Below are 20,951 nucleotides of genomic sequence, written 5' to 3' on the forward strand. Positions count from 1 at the left end.
AGTGCCAAAACCACTTCTAACTGGTTTGCTGACCATGATATTACTTTGCTTGATTGGCCAGCCAACTCGCCTGACCTGAACCCCACAGAGAATCAATGGGGTATTGTGAAGAGGAAGATAAGTAACATCTGACACACAATACAGATGAACTGAAGGCCGCTATCAAAGCAACCTGGGCTTCTATAATGCCTCAGCAGTGCCACAGGCTGATCGCCTCCATGCCACACCGCATTGAAGCAGTAATTTGTGCAAAAGGACCCCCAACCAAGTATTGAGTGCATAATTAAACCTACTTTGGAGATCTTGAACATTTCGGTTTTGTAAATCTTTTTTTGATTGATCTTTGAGAAAATATTCAACATTTTTGAGATTCTGAATTTTTTATTTTCCTAAGCTGCAAGTCGTAACCATCAGAATTAAAACAAAAAACTCTTGAAATATTTCAGTTTGTGTGCAATGAAGCTAGAATAGAATTAAATTACAAAAAATAAAGACCTTCTCCTTGATATTCTAATTTTTTTTAGATGCACCTGTATTTTAAGCATCAGTAGTAATATTTTAAGTCAAGCATTCAGCACAAGGTCAAACAAACATCTCTCTAGGCTCACCGCTAATCAACACTAACACAACTTTATATGGAGTAGGTATGAAAGGGTTTGATGAAGGATGGACAGATCACTCACCCTGTAGAGGTGGAGAAGAGAGGAGACCATAAGAGCCAGTGCTCCACATGTGATGCCTCCCAGCACGTTTAAAAAGATAATCAGGAGAATCTGAGAATGAAGACGAAGCGTGCCGCAATACCGGGACACTGAAGGTCTGCAGACAACCACAGAGTCACACACACATGACATTGAAACATTTCTGAAAAGATCTGCAAAAACATAGTTATTAAATAGATTCTATGGCAAAAAGTTAACAGTGTCATCTATTAACTGCACTGGGTTGGTTGTTATAACACACACACACACATACATACATACATATATATATATATATATATATATATACACACATACATAACTTTATTTTTTTTTTGGTAATTCAACATCAGGACTTTAGATCAAAATGTACATACTTTTTATACAAGGAAGGCTCTATTCTATGTCCTGTAACCACAGTACAATACTGTATGCTGTACTGCATTATATGTTAAAATATTGACTTAATATTTCTATTAAATTATTAATGAAAATCTAAGATTTATAGACCAAGTTTTAAAAAAAAGATAATCCACACAAAACATTTTAGCATTTTTGCATAATGTGTTTTCACACTTCCTTTTAAAGGTTTATGGTCAATAAGGATTTTCTAATCTCTCTGGCTTTTGAACTTTTGAAATGCTCAGCAGGCTGCATTTATCTGATCAAAAATACAGCAAAACCGATAGTAATAATATTATTACACAATGTTTCAAATTTGAATATATTTTAACGCTAAAGCTGAACTTTCAGCAGGCAATACTTCAGTCTTCAGTGTCACGTGATCCTTCAGAAATCATTCTAATATGCTAATTTGGTGCTCAAGAAAAAAATATTATTATTATTGTCAATGTTAAAAACAGTTGTTTTACTTAAAAGTTTGGTGGAAACGGCAATACATTTTTTTATGATCCTTTGATGAACAGAAATTTTGAAGAAAAGCATTTATTTGAAATACAAACCTTTCGTAACATTATAAATGTCTTTACTATAATTTTTGATAAATTTAATGCATCCTTGCTTTCTTGAAAAAAATGCATTATTGAACTCACAGAATGACAAGGTTTCATTTGTCTGATGTTTGATTTAGATCAAAATATCTACATTTAGATAAAACATAACACTTCAAAAATCATCTATTTATTTATTTAGAGCACCTACTACAAAGCTACTACAATAGCACTTACTATTAACACTTTTACCTGTGCAGTGGAGCAAGAAAAAAGGACAGAAAGCAGACAAACACTCTGAGGACTGTGCTACCCCAAAATGCAATGGATGAGCCTAGCACACAGAGCAGTGGGGACACTATACGGGGCCATTCCTGCACAGAGGCCTTTGGATCCTGGGATATGTTCTCCACAGAGTTTAGAGGAAGAGAATCCACCGCAGGGAGTCCCAGAGAGGACCAGACATCCTGAAACCAGCTCTGCCTATGGTAGAACAATAGGGAGGGGATTGAAAAATATATACTGTAAACATTTTATAACTGTATAATTCGCAGGCAAAAATTTATTTGTATTGTCAAAACTGAACACTGCCTGAAAGAAAATATCTCCTGTATCAGGAATCACCTGAGCAGCAGCAGCAGCAGGAGGATGGGCAGTTCCAGTTTGTGGAGCTGTAACGATTTACTCATGCCCTCTTGGATTCCAGCAGGATGCCCAGATCTTTTGATGGAGCTCAGCTGAGCCCTGATCATCAGAAGAAGCACTACAGCTGAGTAGACAGGCAGAACTGGACCACAGAAACGCAGAATCTAAAGAAAAACAAATCCTTTTGAATATGAGGAATACTCTGAGGTTGAAAGTTAACAGCATGCCAAATGAAATACCACAATGTAAGCACACCTGCCCAAGCACTTTGGGGAACGAAGTCCGAATAGACACCTATAAAGACAAAATACAAAATTTGCTGCCGATAACTGATAAATTTGCCTTTAAGAAAACAACAAATGTGGATTAAATACCTTGTATTGGCAGTTGGGGGCAGTGTGGAGCTGCAGGAGGGCACTGGAGGCGTTGTCTGGGCGGCTGGTGTGAAGCATGCTGTAGATGTCAGATACCAAAGGAATACTTTGGTGGAAAAAAAGTCAGTCATAAATAACACAACCATCAGTACTCTGCCGCAAAAACAGAGCTGAGGAAAGTTAGCTGATTAATGACAAGACTCTTTCTACCTTGCCGTATCAAAGGAGTCTTCACGAAACCAAGGTACCCTCAGTCTGTACACACTGGGCAGTCTGTCTGTATAACACAATAGTATCAGACATACACATACAGCATCAAACGTGAGTCTTTTAAATCATCATGCTTCTTTTCTGGCAGATAAAGCTGAACAAACTGGTTACCTTTAGTGGCTTTGCAGTGACTCGTGATCGTTATTCTGAAAGCTTGATAAACCTGAAGGAACACAAAACAAATTCACTTTTATTATGCTTTCGGGTACATGTCTTATTTTAATTAAAGATTAGGGTGTAACAGATTACTGAATAGAACATCAACCTAGGGAGCTATTCTAAAGACCATTATGGGATTTGTACCATTATAAAAGCTTCTACTATGAATGGACATCTGAAAAATAGAGAAATAAATTCTATGGAGAATCTGAGGTTCAAAGGGAAGGAGAGCAGAACAACAGGGAATGCTGTGAGCGATCACCTGATGAAAGTCTTGCAGCTGTAGTGTATGAAGCAGCCCAGAGGAGTTAATGCTGATGTCACTAACAGTCAGACCTACAAACCGTCACATACAAGTTAAAGCATCCACATAGAATAAACACAACAAATTATTATTATTTTATTAAAGACTGACAGTGTAAGATTATTACATTGTATTACATTACATACAGGCCTATTTCATGTTAACAATGTGTAAAAATAGCTGTCATTAAGGCAAAATGGGCAACTAAAAAGCACTGCTCTGTATGACAGCATCTGGTAAATGCCTTGAAAGTAAAATGCAAACACAAGCATGCAGTTCAGTGGCTCACCAAAGGACAGCACATGAGGCACCTGCACTGAGACAGTCAAGCTCTCTTCTCTCTGCAGCTCACACTCCACTACGAACTACAAACAGACAATTAAGAGTTTAAAAAGTATCTTTAACCAAAAAAAAAAAAAAAAAACTCATCGCAAATTATTTTGACAAATCATTAAATGCATGTTTTAAGAAGGGAAATGTCTGCTAATGTGGTCTGTCATGTAATGCAAGTTTTCATTACGAACATGATGTGGACTGTAAATTAACCTCTAACCTGTGCTCCACTGGGGTTCGAGGCATCAATGATGAGATGAGAAACAGACAAAAGCTCACTGATTTTTACTGTTACAGCCTATAAAGAAACGGATAGTTTATACATCATCTTTTTTTTTTTTTGCAAAATGTAGCTATACAAGGTATGTTACTGAATAACCAAAGAATGACCTTATAAGCTGGAAGAAGTTCTGTCTGAGGTGAGAGATCTACTGCCTGAACACTGGGGGAAAAATAGATAAGAAAGCAATTTACAAAGCAAATAACTGAACACATACTATACAATTTATATTATCAACAACAGTCCATATTGATGGTATGGATCAACATGTGTGCAATGCACCAGACTTATGAAAATGTGCTAACTTTACGAGTGCGGATTCTATAAGGGCCTGGTGGTAATTATTTCTTTTTGAGAGGAATTTATGTGGTTTATTTTACTCACCACATCGAGCCACTCATCTGTGTACAGCCATACAGCCAGCTGGTCATTTCCTGTTGAACATGTACAAACTAAATGGTTCCGTAAAGAACCTTTACCATCTGAAGAACCTTTCTGTTTCACAAAAGGTTCTTTGTGGCGAAAGAAGGTTCTTCAGATTATAAAAAGTTAAGAAAGAGATGGTTCTTTAAAGAACCTTTGACTGAATGGTTCTTTGTGGAACCAAAAATGGTTGTTCTATGGCATCGCCGTGAAGAACCTTTTAACCACCTTTATTTTTAAGAGTGTAAGTCACGAGGAACAAAGAAAATCACAACTTGGCCATCAACAGCCAACATAATGGAAAAGCTGCACATTCCTGCAAAATATATACTTACTTTGCTTATTATTTAATAATAATAAATATTTTTTTACAAGTATGATTTTGCTTCATAATATTTTACCAGAGTTTTAAAACATAAGAATTTTTACATTAAATCACATCTGAATGCACATTTTCTTCATAACTGGGACACCACGTAAAGAGATTTAAAATGAATGCTCTTAAACAGACCTAATTTCACCAAATGTTTAGTGACATTTAAATCGAAATGTTACATTTAAATGAAAAAAGTTTTCTGGGTGTGATGCTGTTGGTCTCTCACCATATTATTACTGCGGCAGTGGAAATGACTGTAGGCTTTCCTTCGACTGGAGAGGGCAAACAGGAAGTACATGACTTGAGCTTCCTGCCAAGAGTTGGTTTACATTAGTGCAACGTTCAGAGAGGCACTGCTGGCATAATTTTGCCTGAGATGATGAAACATATTGTCACCTTGGGGGCATTGTAGAACAGACGGAGTGCGTTGACCTCCTTCCACGCCTCAGGAGCTGGAAGGATGGATGAACAGATTCGGATATAGATAGCAGCAAAAGGAGAATCAGATATTATCTTCCAGCTGTGATGAAAATTGATAAGCCTATAAATATACAGGTGCACACAAACACAGACCAGAGAAAGTGAAAGGGGCATCCTGTGCTCCTCCAGGCTGCAGCACTGGATGTCTAAAGAAGTGATAGTTCAGCACTGACATTCGCTTCTCAGGACTCTCTGTGAACTAAAGAGAAACACGAGTCAATAAAACACCTTAAACACACACTCACACTGTATTAGGAAATGACTCACCTGCCCTGTTTCAGGTTCAATAAGGTCGAAGAACGCCCGGACTGTGGCCAGAACCAGCTCCTTGCACCTTAAAGTATAGAGGATTTCACATTATAAAGGATGAAATTCATTAGCCATTAGGAAGTTAAGAGGCTTAAAGGGTTAGTTCACCCAAAAATTTTAATTTGTCCATAAATTACTCATCCTCAAGTCATCCTAGGTGTATATGACTTTCTTCTTTTAGACAAATCCAGTCTGAGTTATATTAAAAATTGTCTTTGATCTTTTAAGATGTTTCATGGCACTCAGCGGGTGTTGCATGCATCAGTCCAAAAAAAGTTCAATAAAAAGCGCCCATCCATAAAATAAATTTAAAAAGTGTCTCACATGGCACCGGAGGGTGAACAAAGGCCTTCTGTAATGAATCGATGCGTTTTTGTAAGAAAAATATCCATATTCAAAACGTTATAATCACTTTAATGTAGCTTGCGCCAACAGTTGTACACTGGAAGCAGCTCCAGGCGGATGAGGTATGAGGTCAGCGGTGCGCATGCTGAGTCTCGTGAAAACCATTGTTTGTTAACAGGAGATAAGTAAGCAAAGTTTCCTTACTTTAGCAAAGGAAAACCAGTCTCCTCTTGGCTTATATCGAAATCCTCCGACATTCTTCTTTACAAATCCTCGTCACTTCTGAGCGGCGCATGTGCAAAGCTGACCTCAAACCTCATCCGCCCGGATCTGCTTCCGTGTACAACTGTTGGTGCAAGCTACATTAAAGTGATTATTATGTTTTGAATATGGATATTTTTCTTACAAAATCGCATCGATTCGCTACAGGAGGCCTTTGTTCACCCCCCAGAGCCATGTGAGACACTTTTTTTTTTATGGATGGGCGCTTTTTATTTAACTTCTTTTGGACTGATGCATGCAACACCCGCTGAGTGCCATGAAACAGCTTGAAAGATCAAAGACTGGATTCGTCTGAAAGAAGACAGTCGTATACACCTAGGATGACTTGAGTGTGAGTAATTTATGGGTTAATTTTCATTTTTGGGTGAACTAATCCTTTAAGAGCAAAATAATTAACCATCAGTTTAAATTCTCTCTCCATTTTCATGAAACAATGCTAAGATACAAAAAACATACCAAACGATGGAAATGTGATCTGTGGAAACCCAGGTTCGGGGAACTGCAGTCGCCTAAAACCAATTCACAAAACACTGATGTACCATGGTAAGCACATTAAAAACAAATCAGGTTCTGCTTGAAAAAAATATCTTTAGTTAAATATTAAACTAAAGATAACTTTAATGGCTAGTAGACCTACCACTACTGACATCTTATTGAGGTCATCAATGGGGCAGGACAGTGCTGTCAAACCAGAGCGCACCTGGAAGTCAAGGTAACCACCACCCACAGAGAGAACGGTTACATTTCGAAGGTCTTCAGCATTTGTGGCCCAGCGATGCCTGACTGTAGAGTAAAACTCTACCACACACACACACACAATTCAGATGTTAGTGTACCAAAAAACAATCAAACTGAGAAAGTGTAGTATACAAATACACAAGTTTATACCTTCTGAATAAACTATTGTTAAAAAAGTATGGGGGCAGTATTTACTTTTCAGTTTTTGAAAGAAGTCTCTTATGCTCACCATAACTACATGTATTCATGTGAGCAAAAATACAGTTAAAAAAAAAGTTATATTGTAAAATTAATTATTATTAATTTGCTGATTTCTTATTACCAGTGTGGGAAAAAATTGTGCAGCTTAATTTTTGTGGAAACCATAACACATATTTTTTCAGGATTATTTGATGAATTAAAAATTCAGCAATTATTTGAAACAGATTTTTTGTAACATAATTGTCTTTACTGTTACATTTAATCAATTTATTGCATCCTTGTGAAATAAAAATAGCAATGTCTTTCAAAATAAAAAAGCAACTTTTGAACTGTAGTGTACCCTCAAAACTCTCAAACAAATCATCTGTACATATTTATGTCGGTCTGTTTTTTCCTACCCAGTATATAAGGATCCAGAGACAGGACAGGTGCCTGGTGGGGTGAGGCCTGGGTGATGATGAAGCTGACCAGGCGTGGGTTGAAACGTGCCAGGGTGAACAACGCTCTTGCCACCACTCCACCCATGGAATGACCCACCAGAACCACACCAGTGGGAGGGTCTGGACGGTCCTGCAGCCATGGGAATGTAGAAGAAAAAAATCACTGGTTTGAATTTAGATGACCTACTAATAGCAATGAGGTTCAATTACTAAGTGACTGAAAGGCTGGAATACACTACATGACTTTTAAAATCTAAACAGATTTTGAAACAATAGGCATAATACATTTGCTGACTTTGTGAATGGTTACAGAAAAAACTGGCATCATACATCAACATAGATGGCTGAAGATCAAACACAACCAGACTTTAACACTGTTTAAGCACAACACATGCAGAAACATGCGCCTTGTTGCTAGGAGACGCATGACAAATAAGAATATGCATTCTAAAATCGGCTCAAAGTATAAAACATGTTTTAGTCTGAAGCTAAAAATCAGTCTGTACCCATCAGAAACTGTGTGATTTTACATTTATATTTATGCATTTAGCTTTACAACTCATATTTCTTTCAAAGTATGAAATGACCCTGGTGTTGCTAAAGCAATAATCTTATGTTAAGCTACAGGATTTCGGCATTGTCTGTGTTGCAATGAGCTTTCACAATCTCTCTTTCTTCATCAGCAATGAAAAATCGGATAGTTTCATTAGTCGTGGAGTAAGTAAAAAAAAAAAAGCAAAAGTTATTCATATCACATATGTATGCATGTATAATTTGTGCTGAAATATTGAAGAATGCTCTGTGATATCTGCCAACTCTGACTGCCCAAAATCTGCAGACTGGCTCTGACTATGCAACTAGCATTGATTCCTCCAGACTGAAAATCTGTGCAATAGTTTTGCAGTATATTCAACCTTGAAGAAATATAAACATACAGGCCTATATTTTGTGTGCTATCAACTCAAAACTAATACTTGTCTATAAATGCAATCATTACTGTTAGTGCTCCAAGTGTGTATACTATGAACAAAAGTCTAGATAACTAATTTTGTGATCTGTAATTCTAACAAAGGAACAGAAAAGGATGGAAAGGAAATGGGAAGAAAGTAAAAGGGCAAAAGAGATGGAAAAGGATTAAAGATGCCCTTGACCTCTGACCTTGTAAAGGCGCAAGATGGCTTTGATGCTTTCATGTAGAAATTGAGTCTGTCTGCGCAAACTGCCCCCATACAGGGCCACCAACTCCTCGTTGAAGTCGATGGTGAACACGTTCATATGGATTCGCCTGTCCAGGTTCTCAGCCTTCCTCAATGCCACTGAACCCAGAGAACGAGCTGCAAGAGAGAGTAGAACAACATCTCTGTGTGTGCTCTCACCTGTCTTCCTCTGTTTGTAATGAACAATCAGAGTGTTTCATAAGTACTGGGGAAAAAGTCAGGAGGAGGATCAAGATTGATTGAGCAAACGAACAGGTTACCCACCTTAAAGAAAAAGTAAACAAAACCAAGCTATTTACATGGCACATGTGTACATGTGTAAGATGTGCCGACTGAAATGAGGAAAAACCAGTTCCATCTCACCTTGCTTGTAGCTGCCCGCATTCCCAGGCAAGAAGAGTACAGGAGCACCAGTGAGCTTGAGTCCTCTGGTCTCCTGAGCATATGCGCCCTCTCCATACAGATACAGCCCGTATGATGGGTACTGGCGCGCAACACGCTTCGGAAGCTGCACACGCTAAAAACATACAGGTGAAGAGAATGCAAGACCACAAGCAAATCAAGTTGTAGAACAGGACTCCTGAAACAAACGACACTTTAAAAGCATGTTCAGGTTGCAGTGCATGTTTGAATGTATGGCAGGTAGAGCTTCATTTTGAGATGTACTCGCAATGTTCTTATAAGCAACTAGGGAATACACTAGGCTTTACCTGCAAGTGGTTACACCATGGTATTACATATGATTTTCTTTTGGATTTTAAATACCTCTATTTTTCACTTAAACATTTCAGTAACTAAATGATGACATATTTGTTATATTTCATATAGAAAAAAACACGATGCATACTTTTCAGGCAAATATGGTCTTTTACCATAAATCCATTACTATATAAATAATAAAAACATATTAAAAACACAAATGTGACCCACAAGTGGTGGATAACAGAGGGTTAAAAAGATTTTGCCCATTGAAATATTGTATAATGACTGATGTTGCTGATAAGCAATGTTTGTTGTTGCCAAAACAACAGGTAGAATGACAGGTATGAGGAACTGATGCATGGCCTGCCAGTGAATTGTGTTGTGAGCTAGTGATGTTGCTCAAATGAGAAGAAATGATGCATTTTGTGAATTGCAAAGCAAACGTGTGAAGAAAGCAACAGTGAGACAGACTGTGTTTGCAGTGATACTCACTCGGTATTCTGGGTACTCGAACATGTATGTCATGCTGCATCGGTTCTCCCCGAAACCAAATAATAATTCCCGCAAACCCACGAGCAAAAGCCCAAAAGCAACGCCGCAAAACGCGTATAAAGCGAGTCTCATGTCTCTACAAGATTTGTTTGATTTTATTTACAAATTCATTGTAATCGTGTCTCCGCTTTCCTCGTTGTAAACCCACAGTCTATGTTGTAAACCCACACTGCCTGTTTAAACCTATAGGAAACCTCCTACGGACCTGTCACGCAGCCCCTGGCATGACGTCACGACGCAGACAGGAGAGTAGCCAATGGAGAGGCAGAATAGGTTCTGGGTTTGGCCAATCACAATTCACAGTGGGCGGGATGGCAGGAGAACGGTGGGATCATCGTGGAATATTTCTGCTCAATGTAAAACGCAGAAAGGCGTCAATAACGGGGTCATTCAAGGTCCGTCGTGTCATCTTGAATGCTTAAGTTTAAAGCAAGGGGACGTAGTGCCTGCATCGCGTATAATTACACATCAAATATCAGGAATTAAGATTATGCAGTATACTTTCATATGCCCATTATGTCTTACTATAATGGATATAAACATGGTAATATTAAAAATCATATTGGTTTTCTATCACAATTTATCTGGATATTGTTGTATGTTCCCTGTAACTAACATGAGCAATAAGCAGTAAAGGAATTGGTTAATTTTTTTTGTTTGTTTTTTGGGATTTAGTTGGTTTGCTATCAAATATTTTCACTTTAAAGCATTGCGATTAGGAAATTACAGAACACAGTATAGTATAGTATTTTATAGTATAGTATTTAGTATTTTTTATTTTATTTATTGCTACAGAGCTATAATTAATAAAGTTCGAAGGTGTCTGAGATTGACCAGAGCATTTTTCAGAAAGTCTGGTGTGCACTTTTATAGAAACACAAGCATATGTTTATGTTATTAAGCATTAAAAAGTACTGCATTGTATGTTCAATGAAAAAAAGCATGTACAAAACCAAGAAAAATAACAATGACAGGAAAATAATATTTGGTTCCAAATGTCTTTTCTGTACTGTATATGACATCACAAAATAAGTAGATTCCATTAGAATTACTAACCATTTATAACATCCTAGAGAAAATTAAAAGTACAATATTTTTATGAATTATGATATTTTATTACATCATGTTTTTTTGCACTAAAACGTTTTACATAACATGGAAGTTTTGATAAAACCGTTACAGAACTTACTGGTCAGTTCATCATTCTGTATGAGCCTGTCTTTCAAAGTATCCAGTAGGGCTGTGCAATATATCGAAATTATCGAAATATCGCAAATGTACATATCGCAATATGCATATCGCTACGGCTTGCAATACTTGGGGCCATGCACAAAAGACAAAGAGAAAATCACTCACTGCTTAAATAAGAATCAGTGCATATTGAATTCAAAGAGGAAATACTAAGCAGTGTTGTATTTTTCCTTTTTATTATTCAGTTCCTAAACTCATGTTAAAATGATTACACTAATGTTAAAATTACATTTTTATGTAATGCTCGAGGAAAACACTACCGTTCATTTTCAGAAGTTGTTGTAGGGGTCCTTTCTTCTCACAAAAAGTGAAACATGTATGCTAGTTATATTAGAATCAGAATCAGAATGAGCTTTATTCACCACTTAAGTGTGCGCAAACACAAGGAACTTGTTGTGGTTTTACAGGAGCTCTTGATACATACATACAATTAACCATATATATATATATGACACAAGATAGTTATAGAAGTTCACAGAACTGACTCAGCAACAGCTGAGTAAAATTGTTTCATTTGAGCATGTGGCACTTTAAGCATTATCGTATCGCATATCGCATTTTTCTTCAATATCGCACAGCCCTAGTATCCAGGCAGTGGTCTTTGTGGCTTTAATACTAAAGAATTGCTCTTTATTTCTCCTGATATTTCTTGTATAGTTTTACAATGTGCAGTCAACTTCACCCCAAAACTCATCACACAATGTTAAAAAATATATATTTTTTAATAACCAAACTGATCAATGAGGAGCAAACCATAAATTACAAACAATAAAATAGTTAATAATGTGAAATCAGTGAGATAAAACACACTGAAGTATACAGCAAATCAACATTTATAACCTTCTATTGCCAATGGAAAGTACCAGGAGCTGACAATATTTTAGCATTATTTTTTTCCAGTGAAGGTTAGTGAATTGAGCCTACAAGTTTTGGCATGATGAGCAATATTAAAAGAAAAAAGCATGAAAAAAACCTCTCCTATCCAAATTAAACACACTTAGTCAAGAAGTTTTGAGTGCTCTATTCTCGTGATGATCCAATCTGGAGTCACATCTTGAGTAAACTCCCTTTGGAATCTGTCAAAACAGGAAAACAAGACAGACATAAATGTTAAGAGTGATGTTTATATTATAATTTACTACAGTTATAACATAATATTGATATTTCTATGACATTAACTCAAGGTATTAAAATTGTAGCTTTCTATTATTCACAATATGAATAGTTAAATTAAACTGTAATAAAAACATAAGAACCTATATAGAGTCAAACCAAAAATTATTCAGACACCAGATATAATTTTTGTAATTTTTTACTAGTGGGTGCAGGTCACTTTAGTTCATTTATGTAAGTGAGGATGGACTGTGACATATAATACCCAAAAATTCTTCATACAGTGGACTTCCAGTAAAATTGATAAAAATTTGGGACCAAAAATTATTCAGACACTTTGACCTGACCATGTTTTGCTTCAGTGTTTTTTCTTTAATTGCTAATGTGACCTTTTTACACCACAGACTGAACAAAATTAAGCATTGCTTGGTAATTGGTTGACCTAAATTGGTATTATGTAATTGTGTACTTAAATTTAACAGCTGACAGCTATTCAACCGAATTCATTACATACCTTTCCATCAAAGTTATCTGACGTTATCAAGATGAATGTTTTCATGTCATGTTTCATTACCATTTTCTAAACTATAGCGAATATGCTGTGATAGTGTGAGAAAGTGGGTGCAGGACACTTTAGTTCATTTATGTAAGTGAGGATGGACTGTGACATATAATACCCAAAAATTCTTCAGTAAAATTGATAAAAATTTGGGACCAAAAATTATTCAGACACTTTGACCTGACCATGTTTTGCTTCAGTGTTTTTTCTTTAATTGCTAATGTGACCTTTTTACACCACAGACTGAACAAAATTAAGCATTGCTTGGTAATTGGTTGACCTAAATTGGTATTATGTAATTGTGTACTTAAATTTAACAGCTGACAGCTATTCAACCGAATTCATTACATACCTTTCCATCAAAGTTATCTGACGTTATCAAGATGAATGTTTTCATGTCATGTTTCATTACCATTTTCTAAACTATAGCGAATATGCTGTGATAGTGTGAGAAATGTTGAAGGTGTCTGAATAAACTTAGGTTTGACTGTATATATATATATATACACATGTAAGCCAATGAAAAGAATCATCACAATACTCACTCATAATTGGCTGTCAGCAATCTCTTGGTTTCTGGTCTCTCTCCCTCTTCACCAATGGCAACCTGGAATATTCTTGCTCCCTCCATACTCTCATCAGGAAGTCTGGCACTCGTCAAGTACCAAAAACGCATCAAAATACTTACATATTTCCTCCCTGAAAGCAATGGGAAAACACTGCAATTATTTTTTGCATATATGTGCAAAAAATTGCATACATTTTTTTTTTACGTACAAATTTATTTTTTTTCTCAATAGTAACTTACTGAACCCATTAAATTTGGCTGGCATAAGAAACAGTCTGACAAAAACGATAAATATGCTGATTTCAAAGCTTATATTTCCTACATTACACGCCCACAAACAATAATTAAACAAATTACCTGGGCGAATATTGCGTGGTATGAAGCGTTATAGGGTCTCACCGCTATCATCATAGTAAATGCCCACATCTCCTGTCGTTGTGTACACGATCTCATCGGACTCAGCAGACAGCGCCCTCTGGTGGCTCAAAGGCAATTGAGCGCATTTTTCCTCAAGTTTCCCTATTAGCTATGGGAGGGTATATTAGATGAATTTCTCTAAATGAAATCGAGAATCTTATACAGGTAAATAATATTAATAATATAATATAAGTGATTGGTATCTTCATGTACTTACATCTTTAGCTACTAATCCTTCAAGAGCCTCGAACTTGCACTGAGACAGCAATCTTGATACATGTGAGAAAGCCTGAGAGTAAAAGGAGAAGTTTAAGCACTCTGCTTATTCTCTCCGTGATCATGTAACTCAAAACTACATTGGTTAAGTTTTCCCGTTTTAACAAAGTGTATCTGTCTCTCTTCACTTGCTAAAACATACACACTAAAACATTTTTTCAATCCTAAACTCTATTGTACACTATGGAAGCCCGTTTCCGCCACTAAATAAAAAAATATAATTCTGTAAGTCATAATAATGAGAAACTAAGTCATTATTATGAGAAACTAAGTCATTATTATGAGAAACTAAGTCATAATAATGAGAAACTAAGTCATAATAATGAGAAACTAAGTCATAATAATGAGAAACTAAGTCATTATTTCGAGAAACTAAGTCATAATAATGAGAAACTAAGTCATAATAATGAGAAACTAAGTCATAATAATGAGAAACTAAGTCATAATAATGAGAAACTAAGTCATTATTTCGAGAAACTAAGTCATAATAATGAGAAACTAAGTCATAATAATGAGAAACTAAGTCATATGACTTACAGAATTATATTTTTTTATTTAGTGGCGGAAACGGGCTTCCATAGTACACAGTTTACATACCAGTCAAACGTTTTTGAACAGTAAGATTTTTTTAATGTTTTTTTTTTTTTTTAAAGAAGTCTCTTCTGCTCACCAAGCCTGCATTTATTTGATCCAAAGTACAGCAAAAAAATTCATCGAGAATCTTATACAGGTAAATAATATTAATAATATAATATAAGTGATTGGTATCTTCATGTACTTACATCTTTAGCTACTAATCCTTCAAGAGCCTCGAACTTGCACTGAGACAGCAATCTTGATACATGTGAGAAAGCCTGAGAGTAAAAGGAGAAGTTTAAGCACTCTGCTTATTCTCTCCGTGATCATGTAACTCAAAACTACATTGGTTAAGTTTTCCCGTTTTAACAAAGTGTATCTGTCTCTCTTCACTTGCTAAAACATACACACTAAAACATTTTTTCAATCCTAAACTCTATTGTACACAGTTTACATACCAGTCAAACGTTTTTGAACAGTAAGATTTTTTTAATGTTTTTTTTTTTTTTAAAGAAGTCTCTTCTGCTCACCAAGCCTGCATTTATTTGATCCAAAGTACAGCAAAAAAATTCCTGTGATTTCAAAACTGAATTTCAGCATCATTTCTCCAGTCTTCAGAGTCACATGATCCTTCAGAAATCATTCTAATATATAAATGTCTTTATCATCACTTTATCAATTTAAAGCATCCTTGCTAAATAAAAAGTGTTAATTTCTCCCCCTCCCCCCAAAAAAACTTTAACTTTTGTGTATAATGTTACAAAATATTTTTATTTTAGAAAGTTCAAAAGGACAGCATTTTTTCTGAAATAGAAATCTTTTGTAACATTATAAATGTCTTTATCATCACTTTATCAATTCAAAGCATCCTTGCTAAATAAAAAGTGTTAATTTCTCCCCCTCCCCCCAAAAAACTTTAACTTTTGTGTATAATGTTACAAAATATTTTTATTTCAGATAAATGCTGATCTTTAGATCTTTCTATTCATCAAAGAATCATGAAATATGTACTTTTAAATATTGATAACAATAATAATAATAAAATGTTTCTTGAACAGCACATCAGTATATTAGAATGATTTCTGAAGGATCGTGTGACACTGAAGACTGGAGAAATGATGCTGAAAATTCAGCTTTGATCACAGGAATTAATTACATTTTAAAATATATTAAAATAGGGAGCAGTTATTTTAAATAGTAAAAGTATTTCACAATATTACTTCTTTTGCTGTATTTTGGATCAAACAAATGCAGGTTTGCTGAGCAGAAGAGACTTCTTTATAAAACATTAAACATCTTACTGTTCAAAAACTCTTGACTAGTAGTGTAGGCTACAACCAGAAGCAAGCATATTAAAATGTCCAATCAGCCAATAAATAATAAATAAAGAAATAAAAAAAAGTTTATAAAAGACTAAAATTGTATCATTTTCCCATATCCTTACAATAAATAAATACAAAAACAAAATTCAAATTTGAATGTTCATTAACATTCAACCAAATTTAAAATGCATAAAAGACAGAAAAATTACCATTATAAAAATAAGACATTAAAATGTGTCCATAATTATTATAGCACAGGCACTGTCATAACTGACATTATATAGCCTATTTTCTTTTTCTAACGCTTTGTCGGGTGTTGGCATTCACCTGTTTGGCTCCTTCCGTGAACTCCTCAATGCTGAACTCTTTGTCGAAGTAAGCTCGGATGAGGAAGAGGTAGATGCGGGTTCGGAACCAGATGAAGGGGTTCGGGACCCCAATAACCACAACCTTCTGGTTCTGTTTGTGTCTCCCCCGCTCAGAGCTGTACTGGCGAGCATCACACACTGCAGACGCCGCGGGGGCGAGTCGTCTGGACCGAGTCGCTGAAAATGACTTCGATGTAAAGTACCGGATCAGGATCGAAACGGGCCTGTTACAGCTGCAGCACCTCAGCAAGGGCAGCGCCATCTTTCTACCGTCATCCTCAGCGGCCCATCTGTTACGGAAATCCGACTGACAACATCCGAAAGAGACAAGTTCCACATTTATAGATAGATATATAACAGATTTTAACAGTATATCAGTATTTTCAGACAAAGCAGACTCACTCTTTATTTAAATTCATTAAATGTATACTATGTGTGTTCTTTGTAAAAAGAATACGTCAAAGACGTGCTTTTAGTAGCCAAGTCTAATTTGTTCACGAATGAGTCGGTTCACTTAAATGAATCAATTGACTGAATTGGTCTGAGGAGTTCTCGGGTCAACATCTCACCTACTCATTTAATCCATGATTAAAACACACGTCTTAAAAGGTAATAAATAAAAATACATGTCTACGTGGGGTTATTTGGATGATTTAGTTCAGAGCATAGAGACTCGGCTTTAAATTCGGTTCTTTGAAACAAACTTTAAAAGAGTCGACTCGCACAAACGAGTCGGACTTCCTATCACCATACTGTATATATTCTAAGGAAGGCGGAATAGAGCAGTTGGCAGCGAATGGACAGTAAACTTCAAACTGTCAGAAATGGATTGTCAAGAAAAGCTGGAGGTGCCCGTGTACACCGATGTGGACAGAGAGACTTTCTTGAGGGATATATATCCGCTGGTAACTCGTGTATTATATATTAAACAGCCATTTATTGCCGTGTTGTGGTAAATGAATCACACATGTCTTGTTTAGCGTAGACCAGCGGTTCTGAAGCGCGTGCCCCTGGGGCCCTGTATGCGCGCGTGGACGGTGAGTTATCTCGCGCAGAAGGGGGGAGACCGCGAGGTCAAAGTGCATGTGTCCCCAGAGCCCAGGATGGACTTTCTGCACAAGAACTTTGTGTACAGGTGTGTGCGATTTATCACGAATCCTTTATACTTGAGCCCAACACAAAACTGTGGAAGCATAACTTAAGTCTGTATTTCAGGACTCTGCCATTTGACAAGTTCATTCAGAGAGCTGCAGAGGCAAAGCACTCAGATTTCTTCATTAGTGAGGTTAGTTACCTTAAAAAGTACATTTGAAAGTTTTTTTTTAATTCTTTTGATTATAACATTCTATTTGACTAATAGTTTGTGCCATTTATGCTAAATTAGTACGCATAAGTTTAGCTGCACATTAGTGGGCAGCAGAAAACATGTGTTTGGTTGTGTGGGCCACGAGTTGGAAAAGGTTGGGAACCACTGGACTATATTTTTGCATAACCTACCTATATTAACAAAATATATATTTTTTATTAATAATAATTAATGGCCCTCCTACTATGACCGTCACGGCCCACAGGTTGAAAACTGCTGAAATATGTCTTCATGTTCCAACAGGATGAAAGCTACTACTTGCGCTCACTTGGAGAAGATGTTCGTAAGGTAGCTTAAATTACTCTTAGTAATGAATATCGTGCCTGTTTTGGACTGTAGAGTTTAATTTGAATATAGGCTGCAATGTGGCAGCATATTCACTGTAAAATGCCTGTAATATATTTTTTAAATGTATTAATACTGATTCCTTCCCCTTTCAGGAACCAGCTGATTTAAGGAAGCAGTTCCCTGAGCTGGCAGAGGATTTCCATATACCCCAGTTCTTTGAGCCAGAGCAGTTTTTCTCCAGCGTCTTTCGCATCAGTTCCCCTGGTCTGCAGTTGTGGACACACTACGATGTGAGTTCTTGATGTCTAAAGGTGACACTGGTCAAATTTTTTTTTTTTTTTTGCAGACAAGCTAATGAAAAGCTCACTTGAATGTCTTTGTTTATGCAATATCTCTTCACACTATGTATACATATTCAAACTTGTTAACAGTGTTTTTTTATTTACACTAACTCATTATTGCTCAATTTACCCATACCACAATTAGCATAATACTTCTATTAACATCTTGAATGAATAGCATCTATCACTTTTTGGGCTAAAATCTACACTGCCATTCAGAAGTTTGGGGTCACTGTGATTTTTTTTTTAACCATTCTTGTTATTTTATTGTTTACCATCAGGTAATGGACAACCTTCTGGCTCAAGTTACAGGAAGAAAGCGTGTTGTTCTGTACAGCCCCAAAGATGCCCTTTATCTCTACCTCACAGGTAGATGACTGTCAATATATGCATTATATACATAGCACATACATAATAGTAAACAAACTGTGTAAAGTTTCATCTGAATGTTATTTTGCTAATTCACTATAACTTTAATTGTGATATTATTTTTTAGGGGACAAGTCTGAAGTTTTGGACATTGACACAACTGATCTGCAGCTTTATCCTGAGTTTGTGAAAGCAAGTCGCTATGAGTGTATTCTGGAACCAGGAGACCTGCTCTTCATTCCAGGTATTCTATTCTTAAACCAGACCAACTAGTTATACATAATCACAGCACCATTATAAAATTATATACTTTTAACATTGTGAACCTCACATACATCTAAGTGTGCTCTTATCCTAAAGTAGTGCTGAATTGCATTCAGAAAAATGCTACTTTTGTTTGTATTTCCTTAGCACTTTGGTTTCACAATACCCTGGCTCTCCAGTTTGGAGTTGGTGTCAACGTGTTCTGGAGACATCTGCCACCTGAGGGTTATGATAAGAAAGATCCATATGGAAACAAAGACCCAGTAGCAGCCTCTCGAGCCCTGCAGTCACTAGAGAGGACTTTAGGCATCTTGGAAGAACTGCCACCTGATTATCAGGATTTCTATGCTCGTCGCATGGTGCTGCGGATTCAAAGCCGGGCCTACCTTAGGCAAAATTCAGACACAGCATAGTTCTCTCACTGTTTACACTGAAATGGAGCTATAGAGTTTGAGAATGACAATAAAGACATTTTAGTTTCTTTCCAAAAAATTAATGATTAAATATATTAATATACTGCTGGTTTAAAGCATGGTCTCAAATCAACAGTTCTGGAGCTCGTGCAGTAACTATTAGGACACAGTTCTGACAAAATTAGGCTTCCTGTAACAATTGTTGGTAACACTTTATTTTAAGGTGTCCTTGTTACACGTTACATATACTTATTATAATAACATTATATTACATTATAATTAATTACATGCAAGTAACCCTAAGCCAAACCATAATCCTAACCCTAACCATATAGTAAGTACATGTAGTTAATTAATATTACTCTGTACTTAAATGTATAACTACACTTTAACAAGGACATCGTAAAATAAAGTGTAACCAAATTGTTCAATTGGACCAGTTGCTTCAAAAAGTATGTTTTTTTTTTTCTCTACAACTTGTAACACACTGAAAACATCTATAAATAGGACTAAAATTATACAGTGCTTTAGAATGAGGGTTGCCAAAATTGTTTGGTCAACCAAAACCTAAAATGTTTACTTGTTGTACACCCTAAAATAAAAAGAGACAGGTAGACATTAGGCTACCTCTTAAGCCTTTCAGTTGCCTATAGTCATCCTGGCCAAATTTGCCCATTGGCCTCTGATCATCATGGCCTCCTAACAATCCCCATATCTGCTAATTGGCTTCATCACTCTGTCTCCTCTCCACCAGTAAGCTGGTGTGTGGTGGGCGTTCTGGCGCACTATGGCTGCCGTCGCATCATCCAGGTGGATGCTGCACACTGGTGGTGGATGAGGAGATACCCCCTGACAATGTAAATCGCTTTGAGTGCCTAGAAAAGCGCTATATAAATGTAATGAATCAATTATAGTAAAGTAAAAAAGAGAATTTGGTGCCATAAAATAAAACAGCTGGCAATATCAACAAAAATGTATTGTGTAAGTACAATGCTAAACTTTTCGGAGGATGCAAAACAAAACCAATGACACACACACAAACATATATATATACAAATAATTCACAAAAATCTAACCTTTCATTGAAGTAAAACAATTTAAAGTGGGTAGAAAGTCTCATGATGAAATAAATGTTTTTCTTCAATGCATGTTGGCCACAATTATTGGCACTATCTCTGAAGTATATCCCCATTAATATTTAAATTTTTTAGCACACCAGGGTGACTAGGAGCATGAAATTGTCCAGCCATGACTTCCTGTTCCGCAGGATTATAAATATGAGGAACACAAAGGCCGAATTGCCTTAATCATCCATCACAAGGAGTAAAACCAAAGAATATAGATCTGATGTGCAGAACAAGATTGTTGTGCTTCACAAA

The 20,951-nt window shown here is 36.2% G+C and overlaps 3 protein-coding genes across 8 annotated transcripts in view; 1 reads left to right on the forward strand and 2 right to left on the reverse strand.

Annotated features, from left to right (window-relative positions):
* The window catches only part of LOC107571728 (GPI inositol-deacylase-like), a 21,464-nt gene extending 11,223 nt beyond the window's left edge, over positions 1-10,241 (reverse strand). For all 4 annotated transcript variants that reach the window (XM_016258083.1, XM_016258086.1, XM_016258085.1 and 1 more), the window contains exons 1-22: positions 10,022-10,241; positions 9,191-9,344; positions 8,769-8,944; positions 7,569-7,740; positions 6,869-7,029; positions 6,688-6,740; positions 5,563-5,629; positions 5,389-5,494; positions 5,212-5,267; positions 5,042-5,125; positions 4,401-4,450; positions 4,127-4,178; positions 3,957-4,034; positions 3,693-3,768; positions 3,362-3,435; positions 3,052-3,103; positions 2,881-2,947; positions 2,671-2,776; positions 2,552-2,590; positions 2,276-2,460; positions 1,904-2,134; positions 684-819 (exon numbers count right to left, since the gene is read on the reverse strand). In XM_016258083.1, the coding sequence (XP_016113569.1) occupies positions 684-819; positions 1,904-2,134; positions 2,276-2,460; positions 2,552-2,590; positions 2,671-2,776; positions 2,881-2,947; positions 3,052-3,103; positions 3,362-3,435; positions 3,693-3,768; positions 3,957-4,034; positions 4,127-4,178; positions 4,401-4,450; positions 5,042-5,125; positions 5,212-5,267; positions 5,389-5,494; positions 5,563-5,629; positions 6,688-6,740; positions 6,869-7,029; positions 7,569-7,740; positions 8,769-8,944; positions 9,191-9,344; positions 10,022-10,153 (2,307 nt within the window). In that variant the 5' untranslated portion in view covers positions 10,154-10,241. The remainder of the gene's footprint in view (positions 1-683; positions 820-1,903; positions 2,135-2,275; positions 2,461-2,551; positions 2,591-2,670; positions 2,777-2,880; positions 2,948-3,051; positions 3,104-3,361; positions 3,436-3,692; positions 3,769-3,956; positions 4,035-4,126; positions 4,179-4,400; positions 4,451-5,041; positions 5,126-5,211; positions 5,268-5,388; positions 5,495-5,562; positions 5,630-6,687; positions 6,741-6,868; positions 7,030-7,568; positions 7,741-8,768; positions 8,945-9,190; positions 9,345-10,021) is intronic.
* Positions 10,242-11,862: 1,621 nt separating this feature from the next.
* LOC107571733 (uncharacterized protein C2orf47 homolog, mitochondrial-like) lies at positions 11,863-16,902 on the reverse strand. The gene is made up of 5 exons (XM_016258092.1): positions 16,491-16,902; positions 15,048-15,119; positions 13,972-14,098; positions 13,550-13,703; positions 11,863-12,408 (listed from the first exon to the last, which is right to left on the reverse strand). The coding sequence occupies exons 1-5, from the start codon at positions 16,791-16,793 to the stop codon at positions 12,330-12,332; spliced, it is 735 nt and encodes a 244-aa protein (XP_016113578.1). The 5' UTR covers positions 16,794-16,902; the 3' UTR covers positions 11,863-12,329.
* Positions 16,903-16,974: 72 nt separating this feature from the next.
* tyw5 (tRNA-yW synthesizing protein 5) lies at positions 16,975-19,825 on the forward strand. 3 transcript variants are annotated; one of them, XM_016258089.1, is made up of 9 exons: positions 16,975-17,140; positions 17,300-17,436; positions 17,512-17,666; positions 17,747-17,816; positions 18,141-18,185; positions 18,338-18,475; positions 18,808-18,895; positions 19,023-19,139; positions 19,307-19,825. In XM_016258089.1, the coding sequence occupies exons 1-9, from the start codon at positions 17,116-17,118 to the stop codon at positions 19,570-19,572; spliced, it is 1,041 nt and encodes a 346-aa protein (XP_016113575.1). In that variant the 5' UTR covers positions 16,975-17,115; the 3' UTR covers positions 19,573-19,825. The 3 variants fall into 3 exon arrangements, with proteins under 3 accessions (XP_016113575.1, XP_016113576.1, XP_016113577.1); XM_016258090.1 differs by lacking the exon at positions 16,975-17,140 and having other exon boundaries at positions 17,159-17,436; XM_016258091.1 differs by lacking the exon at positions 16,975-17,140 and having other exon boundaries at positions 17,358-17,436; positions 17,517-17,666.
* Positions 19,826-20,951: the final 1,126 nt, after the last annotated feature.

The sequence above is a fragment of the Sinocyclocheilus grahami genome, unplaced genomic scaffold (assembly GCF_001515645.1).
Source record: "Sinocyclocheilus grahami isolate Dianchi unplaced genomic scaffold, SAMN03320097.WGS_v1.1 scaffold1641.1, whole genome shotgun sequence".
NCBI lineage: Eukaryota > Metazoa > Chordata > Actinopteri > Cypriniformes > Cyprinidae > Sinocyclocheilus > Sinocyclocheilus grahami.